At 33.9% G+C, this 25,264-nt stretch overlaps 2 protein-coding genes across 2 annotated transcripts in view; both read right to left on the bottom strand.

Annotated features, from left to right (window-relative positions):
- LOC147035722 (extracellular calcium-sensing receptor-like) overlaps nucleotides 1-20,478 on the bottom strand; it is a 42,092-nt gene extending 21,614 nt beyond the window's left edge. Inside the window, exon 1 of the mRNA XM_085869242.1 lies at nucleotides 20,320-20,478. The gene's annotated coding sequence lies outside the window, so the exon portion shown is untranslated. The remainder of the gene's footprint in view (nucleotides 1-20,319) is intronic.
- Nucleotides 20,479-22,996: 2,518 nt separating this feature from the next.
- LOC147035721 (extracellular calcium-sensing receptor-like) overlaps nucleotides 22,997-25,264 on the bottom strand; it is a 47,598-nt gene continuing 45,330 nt past the window's right edge. The window contains exon 6 of the mRNA XM_085869230.1: nucleotides 22,997-23,128. Coding sequence (XP_085725356.1) covers nucleotides 22,997-23,128 — 132 coding nt within the window. The remainder of the gene's footprint in view (nucleotides 23,129-25,264) is intronic.

Below are 25,264 nucleotides of genomic sequence, written 5' to 3'. Positions count from 1 at the left end.
TAAGCCCCGCCCACTTTTCACGAAGTATTCCATAACCCACGCCCACTTTCCTCGAAACCCCGCCCACTTTCCAAGGGGTTTTTTATAAGCCACGCCCACTTTTCCTAAGTCCCGCCTACTTTTGCGAAGCCCCACCTACTCTTACATCATTTCCAGTTCATCTCTGACTCACAAAGAAATCACAAGAAAATTCCAGCCTGTTATGGTTTTAAAAAATTGCCCAAAGAAGGCCTGCGTGGGTTTGCCCAGGGAATTTCCAAAGGAAACCACACCCACCAGTCTTTCCCGATAAAAGCCTCAAGCCCAGGCTCCATTTTAAACATTTTTTTTGCTGGCCATGGTGTGCTGTGTGCTTGCCTGGAACTCTCAGACTTGTATGGAACTAAACCTTCAAGTTGATGAACTGGATTCAAACCTCTTATCTGTTGAGGTAAGATTTTTATTTTCCTATTTTCAAACTTTGATTGAAGCATACTCATTTAATAATTAAATAACTTAATTAATACATTATTATTTTCTCTCACAGGAAATTGTATCTGAAATGCAATGTGAAAATACCGATTTTGCCACAACTTGGGGCGAAATTGTTGGCTTGGTTGAAGACCTTATGAGCGACCACGACCCACAGAACGAGCAAGACCTTGAGTGGGATGACTTTGGGGTTCCTTGGAACTCTCCAACTTGCATGGAACTAAACCTTCAAGTTGATGAACTGGATTCAAACCTCTTATCTGTTGAGGTAAGATTTTTATTTTCCTATTTTAAAACTTTAATTGAAGCATACTCATTTAATAAATAAATCACTTGATTAATACATTATTATTTTCTCTCACAGGAAATTGTATCTGAAATACAAAATGAAAATACTGCTTTTGCTACAACTTGGGGCGGAATTGTTGGCTTGGTTGAAGACCTTATGAGCGACCAAGACCCACAGAATGAGCAAGACCTTGAGTGGGATGACTTTGGGGTTCCTTGGAACTCTCCGACTTGTATGGAACGAAACCTTCAAGTTGATGAACTGGATTCAAACCTCTTATCTGTTGAGGTAATATTTTTATTTTCCTATTTTCAAACTTTAATTGAAGCATACTCATTTAATAATTAAATCACTTGATTAATACATTATTATTTTCTCTCACAGGAAATTGTATCTGAAATACAAAATGAAAATACTGCTTTTGCTACAACTTGGGGCGAAATTGTTGGCTTGGTTGAAGACCTTATGAGCGACGAAGACCCACAGAACGCGCAAGACCTTGAGTGGTATGACTTTGGGGTTCCTTGGAACTCTCCGACTTGTATGGAACTAAACCTTCAAGTTGATGAACTGGATTCAAACCTCTCATCTGTTGAGGTAAGATTTTTATTTTCCTATTTTTAGTTCCTTTTAAACATCGACTCGTTTAATAATTAAATAACTTAATTAATACATTATTATTTTCTCTCACAGGAAATTGTATCTGAAATACGAAATGAAAATACTGCTTTTGCTACAACTTGGGGCGAAATTGTTGGCTTGGTTGAAGACCTTATGAGCGACCAAGACTCACAGAACGAGTTCGTCCTTGATGATCCAACCAAAGAGTTATACCTTGGAGACCAGCAAAGTCCTGAAAAAGAGTTTTGCAACAATAGTACCCATTGTGAGTTATCAAGACAATACACCCTGAACAAGTTATACCTTGATGAGCCAGAATACAAGTTTTACCTTGGAGACTCACAATTTTCAGACATTTTGAAAAATGGAGTTTTCCTTGATGATCCACAGTTACACTATGTGAGATCTATCACTGAAACCCATCAAAATTGGAAAAATGGAGATTTCCTTGATGATCCACAGTTATACTATGTGAGATCTATCACTGAAACCTATCAAAATTGGAAAAATGGAGATTTCCTTGATGATCCACAGTTATACTATGTGAGATCTATCACTGAAACCCATAAAAATTGGAAAAATGGAGATTTCCTTGATGATCCACAGTTATACTATGTGAGATCTATCACTGAAACCCATCAAAATTGGAAAAATGGAGATTTACTTGATGATCCACAGTTATACTATGTGAGATCTATCACTGAAACCCATCAAAATTGGAAAAATGGAGTTTTCCTTGATGATCCACAGTTATACTATGTGAGATCTATCACTGAAACCCACTATATTTCTGGAAATTGTGATTCTACCTTGGAGTCTTGGATAGATGATTATACTTTTGGAGACTTGAAATGTGGGTTCCGGCTTGATAACTCACAATGTGATACATATCTTGGAAACTCAACAGGAATGTGGTTATACCTTGGAGACTTGGAAAGTTGTGTTTATTTTGGAGACTTGAAATTCTACCACTCTTTGGGATCGAAACCTATCAAGAAAGTTCTTACTCCCTCTTTCTACATCATCAAACCTGAAAGCCTTAAAAGACAGAATTGGAAGAAGAGAAAAAAACATAAAAAATATACATTGTTCGTTCTGGGAAGAAAGTGCAGGCTTACTCCCCCTTTCTACGTCATCAAACCTGAAAGCCTTAAAAGACAGAATTGGAAGAAGAGAAAAAAAATAACGTAAAAAAAAATATATATATATATATATATATATATATATATATATATATATATATATATATATATATATATATATATATATATATATATATAAATATATATGTGGAAATCTCATTTTGAAAAAGACATTGTGTTGGGCGAGGATTGAGTTGGGGTTGAGATTTTGAATGTGAGGGTTGGGGTTGAGATTTTGAATGTGAGGGTTGGGACACACACACACACACACACACACACACACACACACACACACACACACACACACACACACACACAAACATGCCCATATACATACACACAAACACATCAACAAACAAAGTTAAGCCTTGACTATTCAGTTGAGGATTCTGTGTTTGGGGTTCACAGATCTAAGAACGTCCACCCCTTGACACACATTATACACTGTAATACACCTCGGACTTGGCCTTCGAGTGTCCACAATGGTGTATAGTAGGAGGGAGTGAAGCACCAACCCATTGCTCCCATTGCACACACATTATATACTGTTATACACCTCAGACTTGGCCTTCGAGTGTCCACAACGGTGTATAGTAGGAGGGACTGAAGCGTCAACCCATTGCTCCCATTGCACACACACACACACACACACACACACACACACACACACACACACACACACACACACACACACACACAAACACACACACACCAACAAACAAAAGTTAAGCCTCAACTATTCAGTTAGGATTCTGTGTTTGGGGTTCACAGATCTAAGAATGTCCCCCCTTGACACACATTATATACTGTTATACACCTCGGACTTGGCCCTCGAGTGTCCACAACGGTGTATAGTAGGAGGGAGTGAAGGGACAACCCATTGCTCCCATGGGTATTATCTGCTTAGTTTTGTCTTTTGTAATTCCTGTGAATAAAATGAACCTAAAATCTCTTCCCCTTCCAAATCATATATCTTATAAGTCCAAGGAACCGTATCTATTACATCAACAATTTTAAAAAGTTCGTTCGTCCATCGTTTAGTATGACCCTTTTCAAAATGAGATTTCTACCTATATATTCTTACGATATCACCAACTTTGAACTTAGGTTTTCTGACATTAATCTCTTTTTCATATTTTAATTTTGTAAATGTTTCTGATGGTTTCATATTTGTTGACGTGTGAATCATGTCATTATACTTATCCACAATATCCTGAATAAAAGATGACCATTGTTGTGAACCAAGTTGTGTGAATTTTTTATATAGTCTCTCTTTTAAGGTACGATTAAAACGTTCAACAACAACTGCCTTCCCTTCATTAAAGGTACTGTATAATGTAATACTGTTATTTTTTAGAAAATTCATAAATGTCTTGTTATAAAACTCTCTACCCTCATCAGTCCACAATTTTTTAGGTTTTCTCTTACTTTTATTAAATATCTGTTGAAAGGCGAACATAAGAGTATTTCCTGTTTTGTTTTTTTAAAGGGACAACCCATGCGTATCTACTCCTCAAATCAATAACGGTTAAAGCATACTTGTACCCCTTATCATTATTGAGTTCAATCAAATCAGCGGACCAGTTATAATCAACTTCCTTGGAATCAACTTTCCTTCTACGAAATTTTGTGAATATTGGTTTATGTAATTCATCAGCGAATTGCTCTTCAGTCTTAATGACATCATTAGAGCCGATAAGTTTTTTGAATTTCCAAGACCAAGTTTACAATTTAGCACTGATCATCTTCTTCACAATGAAACGATCAACTTTTTCTCTCAAGGTTGGATTTTGTATCAGAGACAAATTATACAATATTTCTCTATCGGCTTCATGCTTTTCTTCCAAAGTTGTGGTATTCCCATAATCAATATCGTGTCTCTTGCACTATTCATCAACTCTATTGATGGGTTTACTCCATGATTTAGGATTGTCTGCCTCATCTAATCTTTTATCCAAGTTTGTGCCTGGACCAGAGAAACAATACCCTGGGAGATGTAATTCCCCTGGTATTCCAGTAGTTGTAAATTTACTTCCTGATAAAAACTTTTGTATATCTCCTCCTAGTTTGTGTTTGGAGATAAATTGATTTTTTTTTTGAACCACACACCGAACATATACCTTTTTGTATAACCCTGTTATTTTTACTTTTAATATATGAAATATTTTTGGTATTAGTTTTCTTTTTACATTTGAGACAATAACTCGTTTATTTATGCGAAAAATTCCTGCAGAGTGCAAAAACCTTTTTAGTTTCCAACATGCACATTTGAATCTTAATTTTTAAAACATAAAGAATCCTGAGAAATGCCTTCACTCTCTCCTCCATTTATTTAAGAAAAAAAATGAAAAACTTGAATTAAAATGAATATCTTGTCGATGACAATAGTCTTGTAGAAAATATTTCAAATAGACTTGTCAATTCTTTGTTTTCTTCCTCGGTGGGTTGAGTTATTTTCTGTAATACCCCCAATCTTTTTTAAATCTCATCGGTTTTCATATTTTCATATTTATTTAGTCTCGCTCTTTCCTCCCTCTCCTTCTCTCTCTTCTCCCTCTCCTCCTTCGCTCTTCTCTTTTTCCTCCTTCTCTTTCTTCTCCCTCTCCTCCTTTTCCTCCTCTCCCCTCTCTTCTTCAACTCCTTCCTCATCCCTTATTATCCTTGAATCGCTTACACCCCATAGAATATCATACATATATTCATCAGGATTTCTTGTTATTCCTGTATCCAAAATAATTTTTTTTACAACAGGAAACCAATAAAATTTCTTTTGAATTTCTAAAAGAGCCTTACCTTTTCTTAACTTTATAATTTTTTCATTATTTAACATTCTAATTGAATCTAAAGTTGTCGGTTTATCAACATCAGCATAATGCCAATCTTTTATTGAAAATACCTCATTCTTATGTTGAAGAACATATTTATTAAAATACCGAATACACTTTTCTTGAAGGTATGCTTGGACACAGAAATGATAATTTTCTGGAAGCCTTCTTGCTGTCATTTATGTATTAGAAATATATGTTAGAATAATATTATGGCACGAAACACCTCCCCATCTTCCCATAGTTAAATCATTTTGTATTTCCTTACTTATTATATATAATCCTGTTTTTTTGTTTTCATGATATAAACAAGGGCAAAACCATTATTATATTTACCCTTATTAAATTCTTTTATTTGTTGTTTACTAATCGTGGCCCCACAAAACTCATTCTCGATACCAAGTGGATAATATTCTTCCTTACGAGACTGATTTAATTGTTCCAGGTCTTCGAGGTTAATTTTAAATAACCAATTATACCCTAAATCATTCATATAACACCCCCATTGTTCTATTCTCATAAAAACGATACGCCCTGCTTTATAAAAGAAATATTTTAATTAGAACTGTGAATTCTGTATGACCTGGAGATAATATCAACACTTCTGTATCTTTGAAATACACGGCCGTTTTATTTAAGGATATATATTGTGATAAATCACTTAATCTCACCAAGTCATTCGCATCAGTCGGGCTTGGATAATTTTTTAATTTATAAGCATTTTTCATGTTAATATTTTTGGTTATATTATATTTATGTCGTTCAGCCTGTGCCTTTGTGTAATAATTTGATAAATCAATATCCAGTTCTTGGGATACACCAAAGATAGAACCATCTTTACCAAAATAAGTCATTTATATTAGATTAAAAATAATATCATAATTTTTTTTATTTTTGTTGAGTTGAAATAACACATATAGATATAATTGACCACAACACTTGGAATTTAATTCTTGGACTTGAAATGTTTGATAAACACCATTCTGTAAGAATTTTATGACTTCAACAGGTGGTGGACGACCAAAACTATCAAAATAATATTTGTCTTGACTATTAAAAATACAAACCCAATGAGAACCGTTCCCATTATTATCTTCTAAGTTCATTATAATATTGTTTGTATGTTTCGGCACATTTGTTAATTCATCTCTCATACAAATAACCATATTATGAATTTTTAATTTCTTACAATATTTGACAAGTTGTAAATTTGATGTTGTATTCTTTCCAAATTCTTTAAACCACTCATCAATGCTCATTTATTTATTAGAAAGATATAATCCATGACCTCTTTTCGTAAATTTTACACCTGCTTGTGCTATCGAAGAAAGCATATCTCCAACTAACAATCTCGCTTTATCAGGCAGACCTTCAAGTTTTTCAGCAAAATCTACAATTACACCACTTCCACTAATTTGTTTCTCCAACTGTTTGTTATGTCTTTCCAATTCTTTTTGAGCCTGGAGTTGAGCCTTCCTTTCGTTGGCAGTTTTCACCGCTGTTGAAATACAACCGGTCAATGTTCCAACCGCACTTAAACCAGCAAATAAAGGAATTAGAAATGGGAGAAATCCTCCACTCGTCTCTCTTATTGAATATTTTTTCAACATTGGTTTTGTCATTTTAATTTTAAGTGAGCCAGTGTCATTCAAGATTTTAACCTGTTCTCTTGTGAGCAAAACATCAATTCTTACTGCTCCTTTTCTCTGAAATGTATTAACGTTAATCGTACAAGGCTTTTGATTTTGAACACAAGATGATAGTTAATGAAGATTGATTTGATTAACATATACCCCAGTTGGTACTTTGCCACTCATTTATTTCACAAAAAATTATTGAGACTAATCATCACACCATTATCTGTATTAATCTGCAATTCTGTTTATTCCAAAAGCAAACAATATGTATCAACTTCTTCACTCTCTCCTCTTTCAATGTATAGGGAAGTATCCACTCGATTAGACTTTATAGTTTCCTTTTGAGCGCTCAGGTCAAACGCATAGATTGTATACAAACTTTTAAATGCTGTCATATCCAAAATAGGTTCTTTATTTCCATTACTTTCACACACCTTTTGGTAAGACTTGTATGCTTCAGCAAAATCATTTTTTTCCCAATTAATTTCCAATCTATCTCGTGGATAAAATGTTCCATCTAGAGAAACGCGAAGTTGTTTCACCTTAGCATTATCACTCAATGCATTATTCTTATCAGTTGCAGTATCACCATCTGGCTTTTTAAAAATCATCCACAGATATCGTGGCTTTCCTTCCAGAACACCCAAATTCCATGTGTAAGTAGTTTGGTTGAGTTTAACGTGTTGACATCTTCTTTTGAGGTATGATACACTGAGTGGTTTCTTTGAGTTAAGTCTTCTATTCAACATCTCTTCTGTTTTAAGATAAGGAATATAATCACTGATATACCAACTCATTTCCTCAATTACAAATTTATTCTGATCACCAAAAGCATTACCAACACCAAAAAGCAATCTATTTTCATTATCATTCCTTTGTAGTTGAAATCTAATTTTAAGACCATCCAGAACTTTATCATGATCACCAAATCCAAATATACCTTTAAGAGGAACTGCCACAGTAAAACTATTTACTGCTTTTGTATCAACATTATACGCTCCTTTCCTTTGAGTCTATCCAGGGTCTGTGTTTGTTGCCGTTGACATATCAGGAATAAAACCTTCGACAGACCCCTTTCCCATTCTATCACTGAATGTATAGAATGAAAATTTAATCATTTCTGATACAGCAGAGACATAATCAACCACTTCAACTTCTTGTGTTCCAAGATACAAACGCACACTATCAAACATTTTCCAGAAGAAATCATTTACAAGTGTAGCTTTTGTGTTATTCCCAGCTTTGGTGAATTTAAATTTACACAACAAGAAACTTTTGGATAGATTCAAATAGGTTTGTTGATGATTTATTTCAAAACTTTTTGTACCATTCGTATTCCAGTCTGTTCCAGTTGTTGCATTTACCTTGAAGTAATCTTCTTTTTTAGTGGAGTTTGAGATAATAATAGTATCATCCAAATCATAGATACTATCAATTGCTTAAATACTTGTATTTATTTCGGAAAAAAAGATGTTAAAACTTTTGAAACCCTGATCCAAGCATTCGAATTATTTTCTGTCGTTCTTGGGGGGACAACTGAGTTTTGCCTTTCTTAATTTCTTTTATTGCTTGTAATTTATGAGATTCCTTCTGGGCATCTTTTATGCTCTTTACAGCACCTGCTACATTTCCCACAGCAGAAGCAGTTGAACCAATTAGATATTTATGTTTAAGAATAGTTGAACCAATACCCATGAGAGTATCAATTATCCCAACTCCTCTAAATTGATGTCCAACACCCCTTTGTCTCTTAGGTTTATATTATCCTCTCCCAAGATACATACCTTCACCCTTGTAGTATGGGGAAAGGAACATCCCATCCCCTGTAGTTATTTTATATTTTCCCAACTAGTGTTTCCTCACAATAACCATCGTATTTATTTATTGGAAAACTTCACGTAGGTGAATTCTGATGGATATAACTTCTCCATTAAAAGAAATCATCCGATTATCTTGGTCGGTTATCCTAAAATTTACTCTGTGTATGGTTTTTCCTGACACAGGGAGATAAACCAAATTTTTGGGTTCCATATTGAATTTATAACCAACTGGGGTTGAGTATGCACTGAATGAAAATATTGTAGTTTTTTTCCATCATTATAAGCACCATCAATCAAATCACAGTGAATTAACACCGATTTTATTCCTGAGGATATTTGAATGACATTATCACTGTAAAACGTCCCATTAGTTTCAATCTTTTTTGAGGAGAAACCCAATAACTCTCTAAATGAATTATCAATTGTGAAATCAACCTTGTTGTTATTTTTTACTTTAATCGTTGATTTTGAAGTATGTTTTTGAATGTCTATACCAATATTTTTGGTTCATCACCCTGTCCTTTCATAAGACGAGCAATTTCGGAAGATATTTGAGAAATCTCATTTGCTCTGGGTGAGACTGTTATCGTTTTGTATCCACTTCTGGGATTATAACTAAACTTGTCATTTTTATCAGTTATATTAAATAAGGTATTATAAGTTTCCATGGACAATAAAGATGCCTCATATTCTTTTGTTGGGTCAAGTTGTAGTGGGTATGGGAATGAAGATGTGTGGTCGCTTGTTGTGAAATTATAACTCAGGATTGTGCTTCTCATTTTATTTATTATGAGATTAAATATCTTTATATTGAGATTTATTCATTATTTTCATGTTCATCAACTGGTCTAAAATGGCTGATGCTTCATTAAAACAATTGTTATTTCCAGCCTTCTTACTACCCAACAACAATAACAGTCTATTAACTAATTGCGATGGGTCATTTGGAAGAAAACTAATACATGAACCAAGGATACTTAAAGCCTGAATAATGTGTTTCTCCTTCTCATTTTTCCTACTTTTACCAGAAATACTAACCCTATAATTTAGAGTGTTCAGCAGATCAATATATACTCTATCATCATTATTTTTCATATCCAATGTTTTATCAATATACTTTGATTCATCCCTCATAGTTGAACCTTGTCTTCCATCTTTTGTGAGAAGAAACATTAATCTCGGAGTTAGTTTAACAGGGGGTTGAGCAGAACCCAAGAACCTTAATTCATAATTAAATATCAATAACTTTTCTTGAACAAGATGAAATATTGCTGGTTGTTCTGTTGGAATGAGTCCTGCTTTGGTTTTTGAATCCGCTGAATATTCATTGTTTTGAAGAGCATTCACAATATAATCAGGGGGTTGATTAATCTCTTCCAGTTGTTGAAATAAACCTTCATCATATTCTAATTCTCCTAAATGCTCTAATTCTTCCTCCGTCATTTGACCAAAATCTTTTAACATTTGAAGTTTTTTAGGAGTATATTCTACTGTGGGAACAGTGGAAACATCTTTCATTTTTTCTTGGGAAGTTTTTAAAAGTGGTTTAAAAAATTTCTCTTGTTTTCTTTCAAATGCTTCTTCGCCCGTTAGTTTCTGCCTGCATTTCTTCTTTATGTCTTCCCGTTGTTTTACAACTTTTGAAACCTACTCTTGATGTTCCTTAAATCTTCTTGCTCTTTCTTTTGCATCCATTTCGTTATTGGAAAATATAATTTAATGAATTGTAAAGATCAACAGGGAAATTTTCCTTTTCTTCATCATTCAAGTAGATGTGTTCAAATAAATCCTTTTCTTTAAATATTTCATCAAATTCTTTATTAACATTAATGCAAATTGTAATTTCTTCTTCACTAATACTTGCATCTCTGCTTTTCATATGTTTGCGTTGAGTTTCTTCATCAACATCAAAACCGAATGATAAAATCTTCACTCCGCTCAGATGTTTAATAATTTTTCTCGTTCCTTCTGGATTAGTTTAATATCCCAAGACCATAAGATTTTAATTTCCTTAACTCACTCTTACAATGTGATTATTTTGTTGTACCAAGAGAAACCTCCTCAAATATTTGACCTTCATTCCTCAATCGCATATGTTCCTCCACTGAAATATAGTGATAATCTTCACCTTTTACTTCTCCAGGTCTTATTGCTCTAGTTTTTGTTGATACAATGCGTATCACGGGGTGTTTTTCAAGTACATTTACATTATTCTCATTTGCACTACACAAGAACCTTGATTTATGAAAGTTTTTTTCCAGAAGCAGATTTACCCACAAGATTTACAATAATAGTTGTCTTTTATATATGTAATTGTTTATAAAACAAAAAATATATCCCTTAATATCTCATCTTGTTTCACAACAATATATTTATATTTTTCAGTTGTGTACTTCATGTAATTCTCAAATTTCTTTTTACTACATAATGTCGAACAATTATCTCTCCAAACATTATTGATATCTCTTGAAATTAACTTGAATAAAATAAAAGTATTAGCATTGTTTCTGATGGAACGATGAGGAAGTTGAAAGTACGATTGACTAAGATAAATACAATTACAAGAAGAATGTCTCCCTCTTGTGTAGTAGCTGTCCATTACCGTTTGGTTTCTCTCATTAACACAATCATCAAAGATAATGAGGTTCTTTTTTGATTTATCCAAATCTTGGGGAGACTGTATATCATCCGTATTATCACGAAGAATACAAGTTATCGGTTTTTATTTCTTTTTATACCTCTGTGTATCACAAAATAGTTGTTTTATGTCTTCAATGTAATAATCATTTGGGTTTTTTTAAAGTTTAAATAAACCGATTTTATCTTCTTTTTGAAGACCAGCATTAAAACCTTGTGAGAATAGTTGATACTCTGGTTGAAAACTCGACTTTGTGAAAATTATTAAATTATCATAATCTAAAAAGTTGGGAGTGAGGAACATCTTTAAAAGTATGCAGGTTTTTCCACATCCACTTGAACCAACTATCTTAATGAATTTGGGAGATTTTTATGGTTGTTAAATTTTATCTTATTTTCCCAAATGGGTAAAAAATCATTCATTTATATATTTCGAAAACAGGTTATTTAATTTATTATTGGCTTTTTTAGAAACTCTATATTTTATCCTAAGTTCAGGTTTAATTTCAAGATAATCCATTATTTTATTTATACAATATCTTGTGTTGATATTTCCCTGAAAATCACACCATGAATAATATATAACAACAATCCTTTGAACATTTCTCTAATACGTTCAGTTTCTTCCCTTGTAAGGAAAGTTGTGTTATCACCCTCATACTTTACATTCATTTCTCTAATCAATCTTGTAAAGTAATTCATTTTTGGTGTAAATCTAAAAGAATTATTTTCCTTTTTATATTTTTTATTATAATTAATTAGAAGATAATCACAGAATATACATTGTTTATAGGCTTTTGACTCTGTGTTTAATCCCCGTCTTTCACACGCAGGACAATTCTCAAATTTGTCAAATGGAGAATCAGGAAAGTCTGGCATATTTATAAAGTACAACTTTACTTAAACTGAAATTCATCGATACTTTTAGTTGTATATTGACTCATATTTAATAATATTACCATCGATATCGTATACTTTTTTTCATTACCAAATTCAACGACAACATTTTTTTATATTCAAGGTAATTTTAAAATGATCGTTAACTACTATTGAACGAAATGTCATTTCACCTGATATCTTAACATCCTTTATTTCATCAGGATTTACATCTTTAGGGTTGTTGAAAAAAATACAAATTTCTCCTTGCATATTACAGATGGTCTTATCTTTTCTTTCTAAAGCTTCATCCATAAGGTTTTTGTTTTTTGATACTTTTTCTTGTTTCATTGCTTTTTCTAGTTTTGAATATATTACCAGAAGGAGAGGAGAAACTTTTGTTAGAGATACTTTAATTGATGTTCTACCAGGTATACTAAAAGCTTTTCAACTGAAGGAAATTGAAGAACTCATATTATTTACCATAATTGTTTTTATCCAATAGTTGTTATATTTATCTTTGTTCAATTTTACATCCTTGACATATTTCTCAGTATCTTTAACAAATGAAGAGATTGATTGAAACTTGTCTTTTGTGTCTTGAAACATTGTATTTATTAAGTGAAAAAGTTGGAGGATAAAATGGTTTTTAGCACAGATTCACCTGAAAAATAAACGAAATTTTCATCAAGAAAATTTTAGTTTAAGCAAAGATTTATTATATAAATAAGGTGAATACAACATACTGCGATGTTTGTAATCACGAATATAAACATTATAGAAAACACCTCCGAACCAACAAACACACATTTAATCTATTTCATAAAATATCTCCTCTTGAGTTGGAAAGAAAACATTGTGATATCTGTTCAAAGGATGTTTTGAAGAGAAGTTATAATAGACATCTTCAATCACAAAAACACAAGAAAAATGAGTTTAAAGTAAAGGGAGACTATTATATTGAAAACACTGATGGGGCATTAAAAAGGCATATAAAAATAAGGATTTTTCAATTTGGAGAACCCGTTCCATCATCAATAGCTGAATCAATTGAAAGAGTGAAACCTGATGGTGAAAAAGTTATTAAAAAGACATTAAAGAAATGAAAACTTTAAAGTTTTATATGGGAGTGAAAATGAATATGAAAAGACAAGATGAAGAACAAACTCATTATATGAGAACAGATCTTCATTTTATAACATCATTTCAAGATTTTTTGAATAGTGGGGTTTATGAAGAACTATCAAAACAAGAGGAGGATGTTGATAATACAGTGGTAGGAAGTGGATTCAATATTAAAAAAATCGTCTTTTTAGACATACACATTCTAAAATGAAACCCTCTTAAAGCTTCTTCTTATATTGAATTACCAAAAGAAATAAAACTAAAGAAGGCAGTTGTTAATATTAAGAACAATGATAATAAATGTTTTCTCTGGTCTGTTCTTGCTCACTTTCATCCACCAAAATGTAATTCAGAAAGAGTAAAACAATATATGAAATATGAGAATACCTTGGACATTAAAGATTTTAAATTCCCAATGCCACTAACAGATATTCCTAAATTTGAGAAAAAGAATAATCTTTCTATTAATGTATATGGATTAACGGATACAAACAAAGTTCAAATATTAAAAATTTCAAACAACTATAAAAATGAAGAAACACACATTGATCTTTTATATTTTAGTGTTGGAACGAATTCACATTACACATACATCAATAATTTATCAAGATTAATCTCTTCTCAGGTATTCAGAACAGCAAACAAAATATATCCTTGTAAGCGATGTCTTAATTCATTTCATACAAAAGACGATTAGAACAACATTCAAAATATTGTAGTAATCATGAATCAGCTGTAATTACAATGCCTAAACCTGGTGAAAAGATTTCTTTTGAAGATTATAATAAATCTATCATGCACCCATTTGTGATATACGCTGATTTTGAGTGTATCCTTAAAAAGATAAATACTGCTTCTCCTAATCCAAAAGAATCATATGCAGATAAGTATCAAAAACATATTCCTTGTGGTTTCTGTTATTATATCAAATCATCTGTTGGAGAAAAGTATAACAAACTTGAACATTATAGTGGAAATAAAGCTTCACAAGAGTTTGTAAAACGATTAGAAAAGGATTGTATAAGACTCACTAAATTAATGAAAGAAACAAAAGAACCGATGAAATTAACCAAAGAAGAAAAATTAGAATTTAGAAAGAACAATATCTGTCATATTTGTGAGGGGGAAAATAAGCAGTCTAAAGTTAGGGATCATTGTCATCTTATTGGTAAATATAGAGGTCCCGCTCATTCCTGTTGTAATCTTAATTATAAATTACCTTCTTTTATTCCAGTCTTTCTTCACAACAGCGCCAATTATGATACACATCTATTTATAAATGAACTTTCAAAAACACCTGCGAATATTTATGCCATAACAAACACAAGTCAAAAGTATATTTCATTTACAAAAATGATATTCACAAAACCTTTATCTCGTATTAGGTTTCTAGATTCTTACAAGTTTCTGGGAACACCACTTGCCTACCTCGCATCAAATCTCAGCTCCACGGACTCTTTTCCAAATCTTAATTCATTCTTTCCAAAAGAGGAAATTCTCACTCAAGTGGAAATTCAGATTAAAGAGAGAATTCAAAGTAAAGAGGAAATTCGAATTAATGAGGAAATTAATGAAGAAATTCTAACTGAAGATGAAATTCTAATTATAAAGAAAATTCGAACAATGAATGAAATTCTAACTAAAGAGGAAATTCTGATTAAAGATGAAATTCTGATTAAAGAAGGAATTCTCATGAGAGAGGAAATTCAAACAAGGAATGAAATTCAAAGTAAAGAGAAAATTCTTACAAGTAAGGAAATTTATCCTTATGATTATATGGATTCATTTATGAGATTTAAAGAAACACAACTTCCTTCAAAAGAAAGTTTCTATAATAACCTTTATGAAAAAGAGATAAGTGATAAGGAATATAAACACGCACAAGAAATATGGAAAATATTTAACATAAAGAACCTTGGAGAATATCATGATTTATATCTAAAAACAGATGTTTTATTGTTAGCTGATGTGTTTGAAGCTTTTAGATCACTCTGTCATAATAAAAATTGTTATGGATTAGATCCTGCCCACTATTTCACAGCTCCTGGTTTAGCTTGGAGTGCAATGTTGAAAATGACAAAACAAGATATAGATTTAATCAGTGATGTTGATATGCTTTTGATGATTGAGAAGTCCAAGAGAGGTGGAATATCACAAGTATGTTCAAAAAGATATGCTAAAGCAAATAATAAATATCTTCCAAATTATGATAGTGAAAAAGATAGTAATTATTTGATGTACTTTGATGCTAATAATTTGTATGGATGGGCAATGTCTCAATCTCTGCCTTATGGTAAATTAGAGTGGGTGGAAGAAAAGGATTATGAAAAGGCTTTGATGAATATTGTTATTTCTTCTCAAGAGGAATTGAATGACGAAGAAGAAGGTTATTATTTTGAAGTTGATTTGAGGTACCCGAGTGATCTTCATTATAAGCATAAAGACCTTCCTTTTGCATGTGAGAAAGAAACCACAAAGAAAGAATGGTTCAGTGATTATCATAAAAGTTTTAATATTAAAGGCAAATCAACAGAAAAGTTATTAACAACATTCTATGATAAAGAGGGATATGTTTTGCATCAGAGAAGCTTAAAACAGTTTTTGAGAGAAGGATTGAGAGTAGCTAAAATTCATAGAGTTTTAAAATTTAAACAAAGTCCTTGGGTGAAAAAGTATATTCAATTCAATACAGATATGAGAGCAAATGCAAAAGTAAAATTTGAAGGGAACTTTTATAAATTAATGAATAATGCTGTATTTGGAAAGACAATGGAAAATGTTAGAAACATGCAAAACATTAGATTTGCAACATCTTGGAAAGAAGCTTTGAGATTGATAAATAAACCAAGTTTTGAGAGAGAAGAGGTTTTTTCAGAGAACTTTTCTGCAATTCATATTAAAAAGGAAAGTATTGTAATGGATAAACCAATTTATATTGGAACAGCAGTTCTTGATTTATCAAAGATATTGATGTATGATTATTTGTATAATGACTTAAAGAAAGAGTATGGTGAAAATGTTTCATTGTTGTATATGGACACTGATAGTTTTATCCGAGATATAAAAACTGATGATGTTTATAAAGATATTAAGAAAAATATTGGAGTATATGATGCAAGTAATTTCAGCAAGAAGAGTGAGTTATTTTCCAAAAAGAATGAAAAGGTTATTGGTAAGTTTAAGGATGAGTTGGGTGGAAAAGTAATGAGTGAGTTTATTGGATTGAGAGCAAAGGCATATGCTTATAAGTATGGTCATCAGATTGATAAGAGGTTAAAGGGAATAAAGAAATATGTAATAAAGAAATCAATAACTTTTAGAAATTATTATAATTGTTTGATGAATAAGAAAGAAGAATATAGGAAAATGAATGCAATAAGAAGTTATAAACATAACATATATAGTGAAGAAGTAAATAAAAAGGCATTAGGAGCCTTTGATGATAAGAGATTTATTTTAGATAATGGAATAGATTGTGTTCCATATGGATATTGTATGACAGAGTGCATAAAATAGATTGCGTTTTAACGATGGGAAGATGGGTTAGGGTTTTTTAAGGGCTACCGCCGCGTTTTTTCGCAATATATAAATGGTCAAACCAAGTATTAATCAAACTAAAGAGTGGAGAAAATCTCAGTCTTGGTATATCAATGGAAAACATAATGAATGTGAAAAATATCAAATAAGTCTTATTGAAAAAATAACTAAAACAAAGGTAAATAAAACAAATAAGCGAATGAATTTACAAAGTAGTAAGTTCGAGGATGTAAAGAAAAAAATGAATATCCTTGAATGGACAGAAAACTTTGATGGTTATCAATTGAACAATGAAAAAACAATTTACTATAATCTCAAAATGATATTTTGCTCAGGAGGTGGTCAAACAAGAGCATTAAGAGAAGTTTATCATTTCGTAATGGCACAAAAGGGGTATCTTAAAAAATATAAAGATTCAAATGTTTTGTTTTTCAATGTTTTAGATGGGGATTATTGTGCAAAGAAAATTAAACTATTGAAGGAATTTGAGAATGAACAAATCTTTATAGGTTCAATGAGTGAGCTAAACAATATGCATCAGTTATTTGATAAAGAGTGTCCCGAGGCTTAGACGTTTCAGATATTTCTTTGGAATCACTTTGAACAAATCACATTACTACTTTGCTACTTGAACAAATCTTTATCTTATTGCATTGATTATTTGTAAAAAAGTGTCGCCAGGTTAAAAGGGGAGACAAATAAATATACCTTGGGATAAAAAGGGGGTTTATTTGTTCGGAAAAAATATGAATCGCTGAAAATCCCCCATTCATTTACATGGGGAAAAGTGAGCCAGAACCAGTATATTCACCGTACTCCCCTTTTATTTGCTCTCTCTTGTCCTCCACACTCAATGTGACAGAGGAACACCGTTGTTTTGCCCCTTCTTGCTGTGGTCACCGTGGATTGTCAGAGTAGTTTACGTTCCTGTGCAGAAGGTTGGGCAATTGGTTTTTGGTCCAGTGCAAGAAGGTTGGGTTGGACACTCGGTGTTCACTCCTGTGGACACTTAGTTTTCAGAAAAAGTGTGTTGTTTGTGATGTGTTGATGATAGAAAAGAAAGAGAGGGTGAAAAGAAACAAAACACTATGCTAACTCCCACAGGCAATGCATGTTTATACAATATAACAATTGCTAAACAAAATACCAAGATACATCTGACTCCACTCTACTTTGACCTGCCCTAGAGGGGCACAACCTCCTCTTTTCAAGCTCAGAATTATCACAATATATTTTATGAATTGATTTGTGAAATAGTTTTAAATTTAAGAGTACGAGGTTACAATGATATGCAAACCAAAAGACAATTTTAAAATGTTGCACATTCAAAATTAATTTAACTTCATCAAACATCATCATCACCCATTTGAAAGCATTTATCCCTGAGCGGGGGTCAGCTATTTGCAGGCTCCAATCATGGTACCCTTTCTTTTGGCAATGTTTTTACAGCCGGATGCCCTTCCTGGTGCCAAACCTTTAGTCACCTTCGACCCTGCAGCGATAATTACCAGTATACTGGTATCTGGTGCTCATTTTGCCGACCTTTGGAAGGATGACATGCTGAGTTAACCACCCTGATGCTAACTCAGCAGCAAGCAGGGTTCAAACTCAGGACCACAAGGATCCCAAGCCACCGCCTTAACCACTCAGCCACACCAGGTTCAATTTAACTTATTCAAACAATTTCCAAAAAAATGGCAAGTCATGTGACCCAAAATACAATATAATTAAACATGTAATATTTAAAGTGTGCTATCTCTACTATGATGACTTTGTAATTAACAAATTGCTGATGACTATGATTACTTCACAATTAGCAATATATGCAACTGCTAAATAACTCAAGTTAGTCAATTATCATAATTGATTAGAATGAGCTCCATTTAAAAGTTTAGAGATATTGTAATTTTTATGCAAATACAGCAAAACTTAAATCATAAGAGGAGGGAGAGGCTCTTGTTGCCCTTGCCGAGCAACCAGTTCCAGTGTGAGCTCCATTGTCTTGGGTCACGTGACCTGCAGTGAGCAGACAGTCTGCACCGGCTGAGTTTTGTTTGCAGATATTTTTGTTTTCCAACTGTTTTGTGATTTTACCTGTGATATTGGCCTTGAGTTACAACAGTTACAGCAGTTGAGTTACAGCACAGGTTAAATCACAAAACTCAAATTTCAGCTTTCTGCCTAACCTAGATTGTACTAAACATTTATATCACTGAGTGAGTGAGTCAGTGAGCCAGTCAGTGAGTCAGTCTGTGGTTAGAAAGAGTTTTGTATATTAATTATATATCTCGTCTAAAAAGACAAGCCAAACAAATATTGTGCAAGAAAAAGATTTGTTTGGTAATATTTCTTGCTCAGTCAATAAAATATATAATCGCAAATCGCGCTGTTCCGGTCATCGTAATAAAAGAAGCATTTTGGTATCTCTATGTGTTTGTCTGTCTGTCTGAGCGCGATACATTCAGTCGTTACTTATCGAATGTCAACCAAACTTGCCAGGGGGACTGGGGTCAAATGACAGAGGTTTTAGCGTCTTCATTTGCCCCCCTCCCCAAAAAGGCTATCTGCCTTTGACGAACTACATATTACGTTTTATAAATAGCATATTTGTGAGAATTATTTTTCTGGGGAACCCCGATGAGAAGTACAATTATTATAACTACAAGCTATTCAGTAAATTTCCCCCAATGTAAAATTACCTTTTTAAACAGTCATCCTTGTTGTTTAACACTAAACTGAAAGATATTTGAAAGAAACCTGATGTCCATGAGGCATTCTTTGCTTATTGCAACAGCTGCCTCTGGGTAGGCTGCAAGCTCATCCACAATGACCTTTTGCTCATAAAGGTATTCAAATGAGTCATTACACATGAATGATGTACCCATTGCCAGTCTGATCTTTCTCACCATCAGATAATATACGGACTGCTTATGTATTGTTTATAACTCTTATTGTTTGGCCTCCTTTGTGATTTTCCCCAGGCATGGCTTCAATTGTGACATGCAATATTGCCCCCCACCCCACCCCCGATACCCCTGCAGCCCAATTGTGACCTTTATTCCTTATGGTTGCTACCATTGTTTAATACTCGCTTGAGGGAAATTCGGAAAAAAAACATGTATACTTAGACATGGGCCTCAATGCCCCCTCCCCCCACCCCCACACCCAACTTTCAGTCCTTAACTCCCCCTCCCATTCAAACAAAATAAAATTGTTTAAGAAGACTCATTATTTAAAGCTTTCATTGAGAAATTCTTGGAGACTGGAATTGGAATGGTTTTGTTGACGACCTAAAATTTATGTTGAAAAACTTCCAGTGGATTATATAAGTCCACCTACCTGTCCCATTTGAGTATTCTCGACTTGTGCATGCAACACAGTCAAAGCAGCAAAACGGTTCCCCTCTACGTGCAACCTTCCTTGTTCCTGGAACACATGGCTCGCTGCACACCGACTCTGGAACCTGGAAAACATTTCTGGTATGGTTTGCAAGAAATAATTTTTTTGGGGGGGTACAACATCATCACTGCAGTGTTTGGTTTATGTTTTCCACAAATTAATGAAGTGCGTAAACACAAAATCTTTTCTGAAACTGCTGATGAGATGATGAACACACTTGCCTAAAATTATCTTTGGTCTGTTGGAGCTCATGTCTGTTCATTGAATCCTCCCAATGCATCTATAATTAGGTCATTATAAGGTTTAACCATCGCAAAAATACTTGAATTTTGATCTAGTTTGGCTGTCATTTTGGATTTCAGGAAAACCTTTTAATAATTCAACTTTGCTGTTAGTGTTTCCTCCTCTCTCCACTGCTCCTTTTGCTGAGTCTATAGGTCTATAGGACTATTACTTTGCTAAAACAGACAACTCCATGATCTGTCTATCTTCTACTGCATCCTTTCTGGTATGCACCCTCTGCTCTTTCCATGCTTTGGTTTCTGCAGGGCTTACACAGTCCCCAGGTTTCTACAGGGCTTACGCAGTTCACCATCAACCCCTTTCTTGAGAAACTACCTCAATCCATGATCCCTGCTCACCTCCACTCATTTGTTCCTTCTCTTTTACAGTCTGTGGAGTCAACTTTCACATCCTCTTCAATATCATTTTTCCCTCCAGGTCTTCAAGAAACCTGGTCACCACCATCTCATATTGTCCCCAATCCAAAACCATGATCTTTTCTACCCTCACTAACCCCACCAAAATCACTCCTCCTTCCAACTTTCCAGTTTTTCCTCCTGAGAGTTTCCTTCTGATACATGTTGTCCACCACATGCATCCTCTCATGCCCCCATGCCTCCCCAGAGCCATTGTTTGTCCAAATCTCCCTCAATATTGGCCTTCGACTCTTCAATTGGTGATTCCCCCCTTTCTCTCCTGCTCCTTTTGTTTGCATCACCACTGTTCCTTTTGAATCCTGTTTTTGTCTGTTACATCCTGATCCTTTCAGTGTACTAGCTCTTCCATGAACCTCGACTTGTATGCAAAAAAGAACAAAACCTTATCACCTTGTTATTGTCACCAACCAAATTGATCCATCAAGTTTTGTCATAACGTGTCTACGTTTTGAAATGCCATGCTGTTAGATCGTTTTTGGCCCCATCTCTCTATTATGAAGAATCACTTTAGATATTGAAAAATTATTGTGTCCGAATCCTGAACTAGATCTTCACCAAAATCTAAATGATTCCTCCTTGTCAAACACCCAACCTTTCCACAAAGTTTCGTCCAAATCTGACCAAAACTTTTTGAGATATTGTGCTATACCTTTGCAGAGCTCTTGGGATGAAAGAATCGAAATCGATACCTCAAGGAAGAACAGTGGCCTGTCGGGAAACCAGCCAATTGCTATTAGGTTAAGGCTCTTATTTTAGCTAAGGGAACTATGTTTTGAGTTTTGCAGTTTAAATGAAGTTGAATGAGCAATGAGGTTGTGAAATTTACATGATTTACAGCAATCCTTTGAATTATATGAAGTTTTAGGAATTGCCAATACTTTACAATTTACGAAAGTGGATGAGGTTTGTGTGTGTGTGTGTGTGTGTTTTCCAATCAATAATCAATATTAATCAAAAATAAATAAATAATAATCAAAATAATAATCAGTTTGAATCAATAATTCAAAAGTAATTTCAAACAATCCAGAGACAAGTCATTTTAAACAACTTCAAACACAAGTTGTTATTGTTCCAAGCTAATTATAATTTTGCATATGTCTGAAATAATTCCACAATCAAACACCTTTGTAAGAATTGGGCTTACAGACTGGACTCTCAAAGACCTACAAAATAAGTAACGACAATAAAAGAATCTTGATAAAACACCATATAAATGATTGATATAAAAGGCTTATTTTGTGGAATTGTCAATGCACCACCACTTCCTGAGATATATTTTTGCGCCCTGAAGACGTCAGCCTTCGATCTCCTGCTGACATCAATGACACTGCAATCAACCTGAAGGAGTGCGCAAGATTGCTATGGATTGCCCAAGTGGAAAAGCAACTGGCCTAAATGAAATTTCAGTTGAAGTCCTTCAAATTCCTTCAGTGGCTGGAAGAATGATTCAAATCATGAACGATGTTTTGAAAGGAATGGATCTCCCTGATAAGTGAAGAACAGCACAAATTGTGGGAACCCAAAAATAAACTGGGTGCACCAAAGAGGAGCATCCCAGAATATCGCTTCTGTCCTCTGCAGCAAAACCATACAATTAAGTGCTGCTGAAATGCAAACAACCAGTGCGAGGGCTGTACATGCGACCTGACCTCAATAGATTCCGACCCTGCCAAGGCATAGTGCAGCACATCTTGGCACTACGCAGTCATTGGAAAAGCACGAACGTCCATCAGACTGATTTTGTGGTGATTTTTGTTGGATTCCACAAAACATTCAAGAGTGTGTCAAGAGCGTACATTCCAAGGATCCTACGTTTGTATAATGTTCCTCAAGCTCTCATCAATGGTATCAATCATTTGTACCATAACACTAAGGCCACTGCCATTAGACCAAATGGGCTATTGGAGATGTTTTACATCAACTCCGTGGGACTTCAGGTAGATACGTTCACTCCCATTCTCTTTCTCCTTCTCCTTCTTCTTGATTTGGTGCTTCATACCGCCATCCAAACTGAAGAGGATGCTTTTCAGCTATGCAGAAGAATCAGTAGCCACCACGCAGATAACAGATTTCATTTCTTGGATATGTGGACAAGTTTAGCCCTTCTTTCATACTCAGCTGCTGGTGGGCAATGCATGTTCACTAACCTCGTGCAAGCAGCAGCCAAAGTCTGACTGCATATCAACACCACCAAGATGGAGGTACTAAGTATCCTAAAGGACCTGGATATAAAAATTAGCTGCAGCAATGCAGCTGGAGCTGTGAGCACACTGCAACACTGCACACAGTTTTTTTTTAATTGGGTGGGTCCATTTCTAATCCACATGTCTTTCAGCGACATCACATATAAATGATTGTGAAATCCAGTAGTGTTTGGCAGTGTCTAAATCCAGTATTGGACTCTGATGGTCAGCTTGACAAGATGAAAAGCAAGATAATTTATGCCACCATTGAAACAGTGTGGTTATACATTGCGTACACTTGGACGTTGACCAAGATCTTTCAGCAGGAAATTGATGGTACACATTCACACCTTCTTACAGCACCTTTCAAGATATATTGGTCAACGCAGATCACTAATGAGGAATGTGCCAAGTTTAAACCACCGAGCCGAGTGCTGTGAGCACAAAGACTGCGACAAGTTGGATATATTATTCGATCTGAAGGGAATTGCATTCAGCCAATCCAACAGGTGTTCACCTGGCACACAGCACAGTGGTTGCGTCATGGGCAAGGATGAACCAGGACTTATCTTCATAGAATGTTGTTAAATGGTGATGCACCTGATCAGAACTCAGCAAAACAGCATTGTAGAACATTGAATAATAATAACCTGTTTCTACCTAAATGTCTTACGTGTATTTTGGACTTTACCTTTGTCCTATACTTACCGGAATCATTGTATGTGATGCATTATTATTATTATTTTTATTATTATTATTATTATTATTATTATTGTTGTGATTATTATTATTTTCATCATCTCTCCTGGACTTTAGTCAGGTGAGCTTATCCGATCAAGTAGTGTCCATAGGTAAGTAAGTCAGTCAGTCGGTCAGTCAGTAAACACTTTCGTCATTATCACTTGAACCAAATGCATGATTTTGATGAAACTTGATCAAAACCATCATATTTGATGCCGAACGAAGGTTTATTGATCACATCAAAATCTGTGCTCAACTTTGCTGATCAAAATCTGCGCTCAAAAATCTGAGCTGAAAAAAACACATACTCTCATTAAGGGTGTCTACGTGAGGGGGTGGGGGTTGTCTGGGGGGTTGACCCCCCAAAATTAGGTATTTGCACTCTTCTCTGAATCCACGCACACAGTTTCGATGAAACTTGACAACAACCTTTATCACCCGTGATGTACCAAAGTTGGTTCATGGTATTAAAAAAAAACATGGTCTAAGGGAATCATTGGGGGGTTTGAGTGACTGTTGCTCCAGGTGAGTCTCAGGATGCGCAGTCCTATTCTTGTTATTACCATTTGAGGTTTTGCCATCAAACATTCAACAAACATTTATTGTTGAGGAGTCAAATCAATAAAATGTACATTTTTTTTTTCTTTACATAAATTGTTCAAAGTAAAATATACAAATGTACATTCTTGACGTCAAGTTTAGTTTCAGTACAAAGCGGACGTTGTTGTGCTTTGCATTTTGATTCAGCATTGCCTGGCCTACTCATAATAGGTTGGCAAATTAATCTTACTTTCTAACTTTAATAATGACTGTGTTCAAGCGTCATTTATGACACGTAAGTTACAATGTTGCAATGTTTTTGTGTTTTTTTCCAAAATTTCAAGAGGATTTTAGAAAATAACTCGAATATTATTTAATATACATATGCAAGATACTTTAGTTATTACTGTTGTAACTTTATAAAAAAGAAAACTCACATTTTTATTTCCATCACTCCAAAAATATCCATCATTTTTAACAAAAAACTTCTTATCCAGTGAGGCTTTGGAATCATAGTATCCAATGGTTTTAAATATTATTTTACTCTTGGCAACTCTTTGCCAAATTATTAAGTCATAAAGTCCAGGAGGGTCACCATAATCATCAAAAAACATATCTCCCAAATCCGTTTTAAATTTCACTTTTTGCATATAAAACAGAAGCTGAAAAGAGTGTGATACAAAGAAAACAATGCTATTTTAT

The sequence above is a fragment of the Eptatretus burgeri genome, chromosome 1 (genome assembly GCF_056783735.1).
Source record: "Eptatretus burgeri isolate ZD-2024b chromosome 1, Ebu_testis_v1, whole genome shotgun sequence".
NCBI classification, from domain to species: Eukaryota; Metazoa; Chordata; class Myxini; order Myxiniformes; family Myxinidae; genus Eptatretus; species Eptatretus burgeri.
This window is presented reverse-complemented; position numbering and strand designations above follow the sequence as displayed.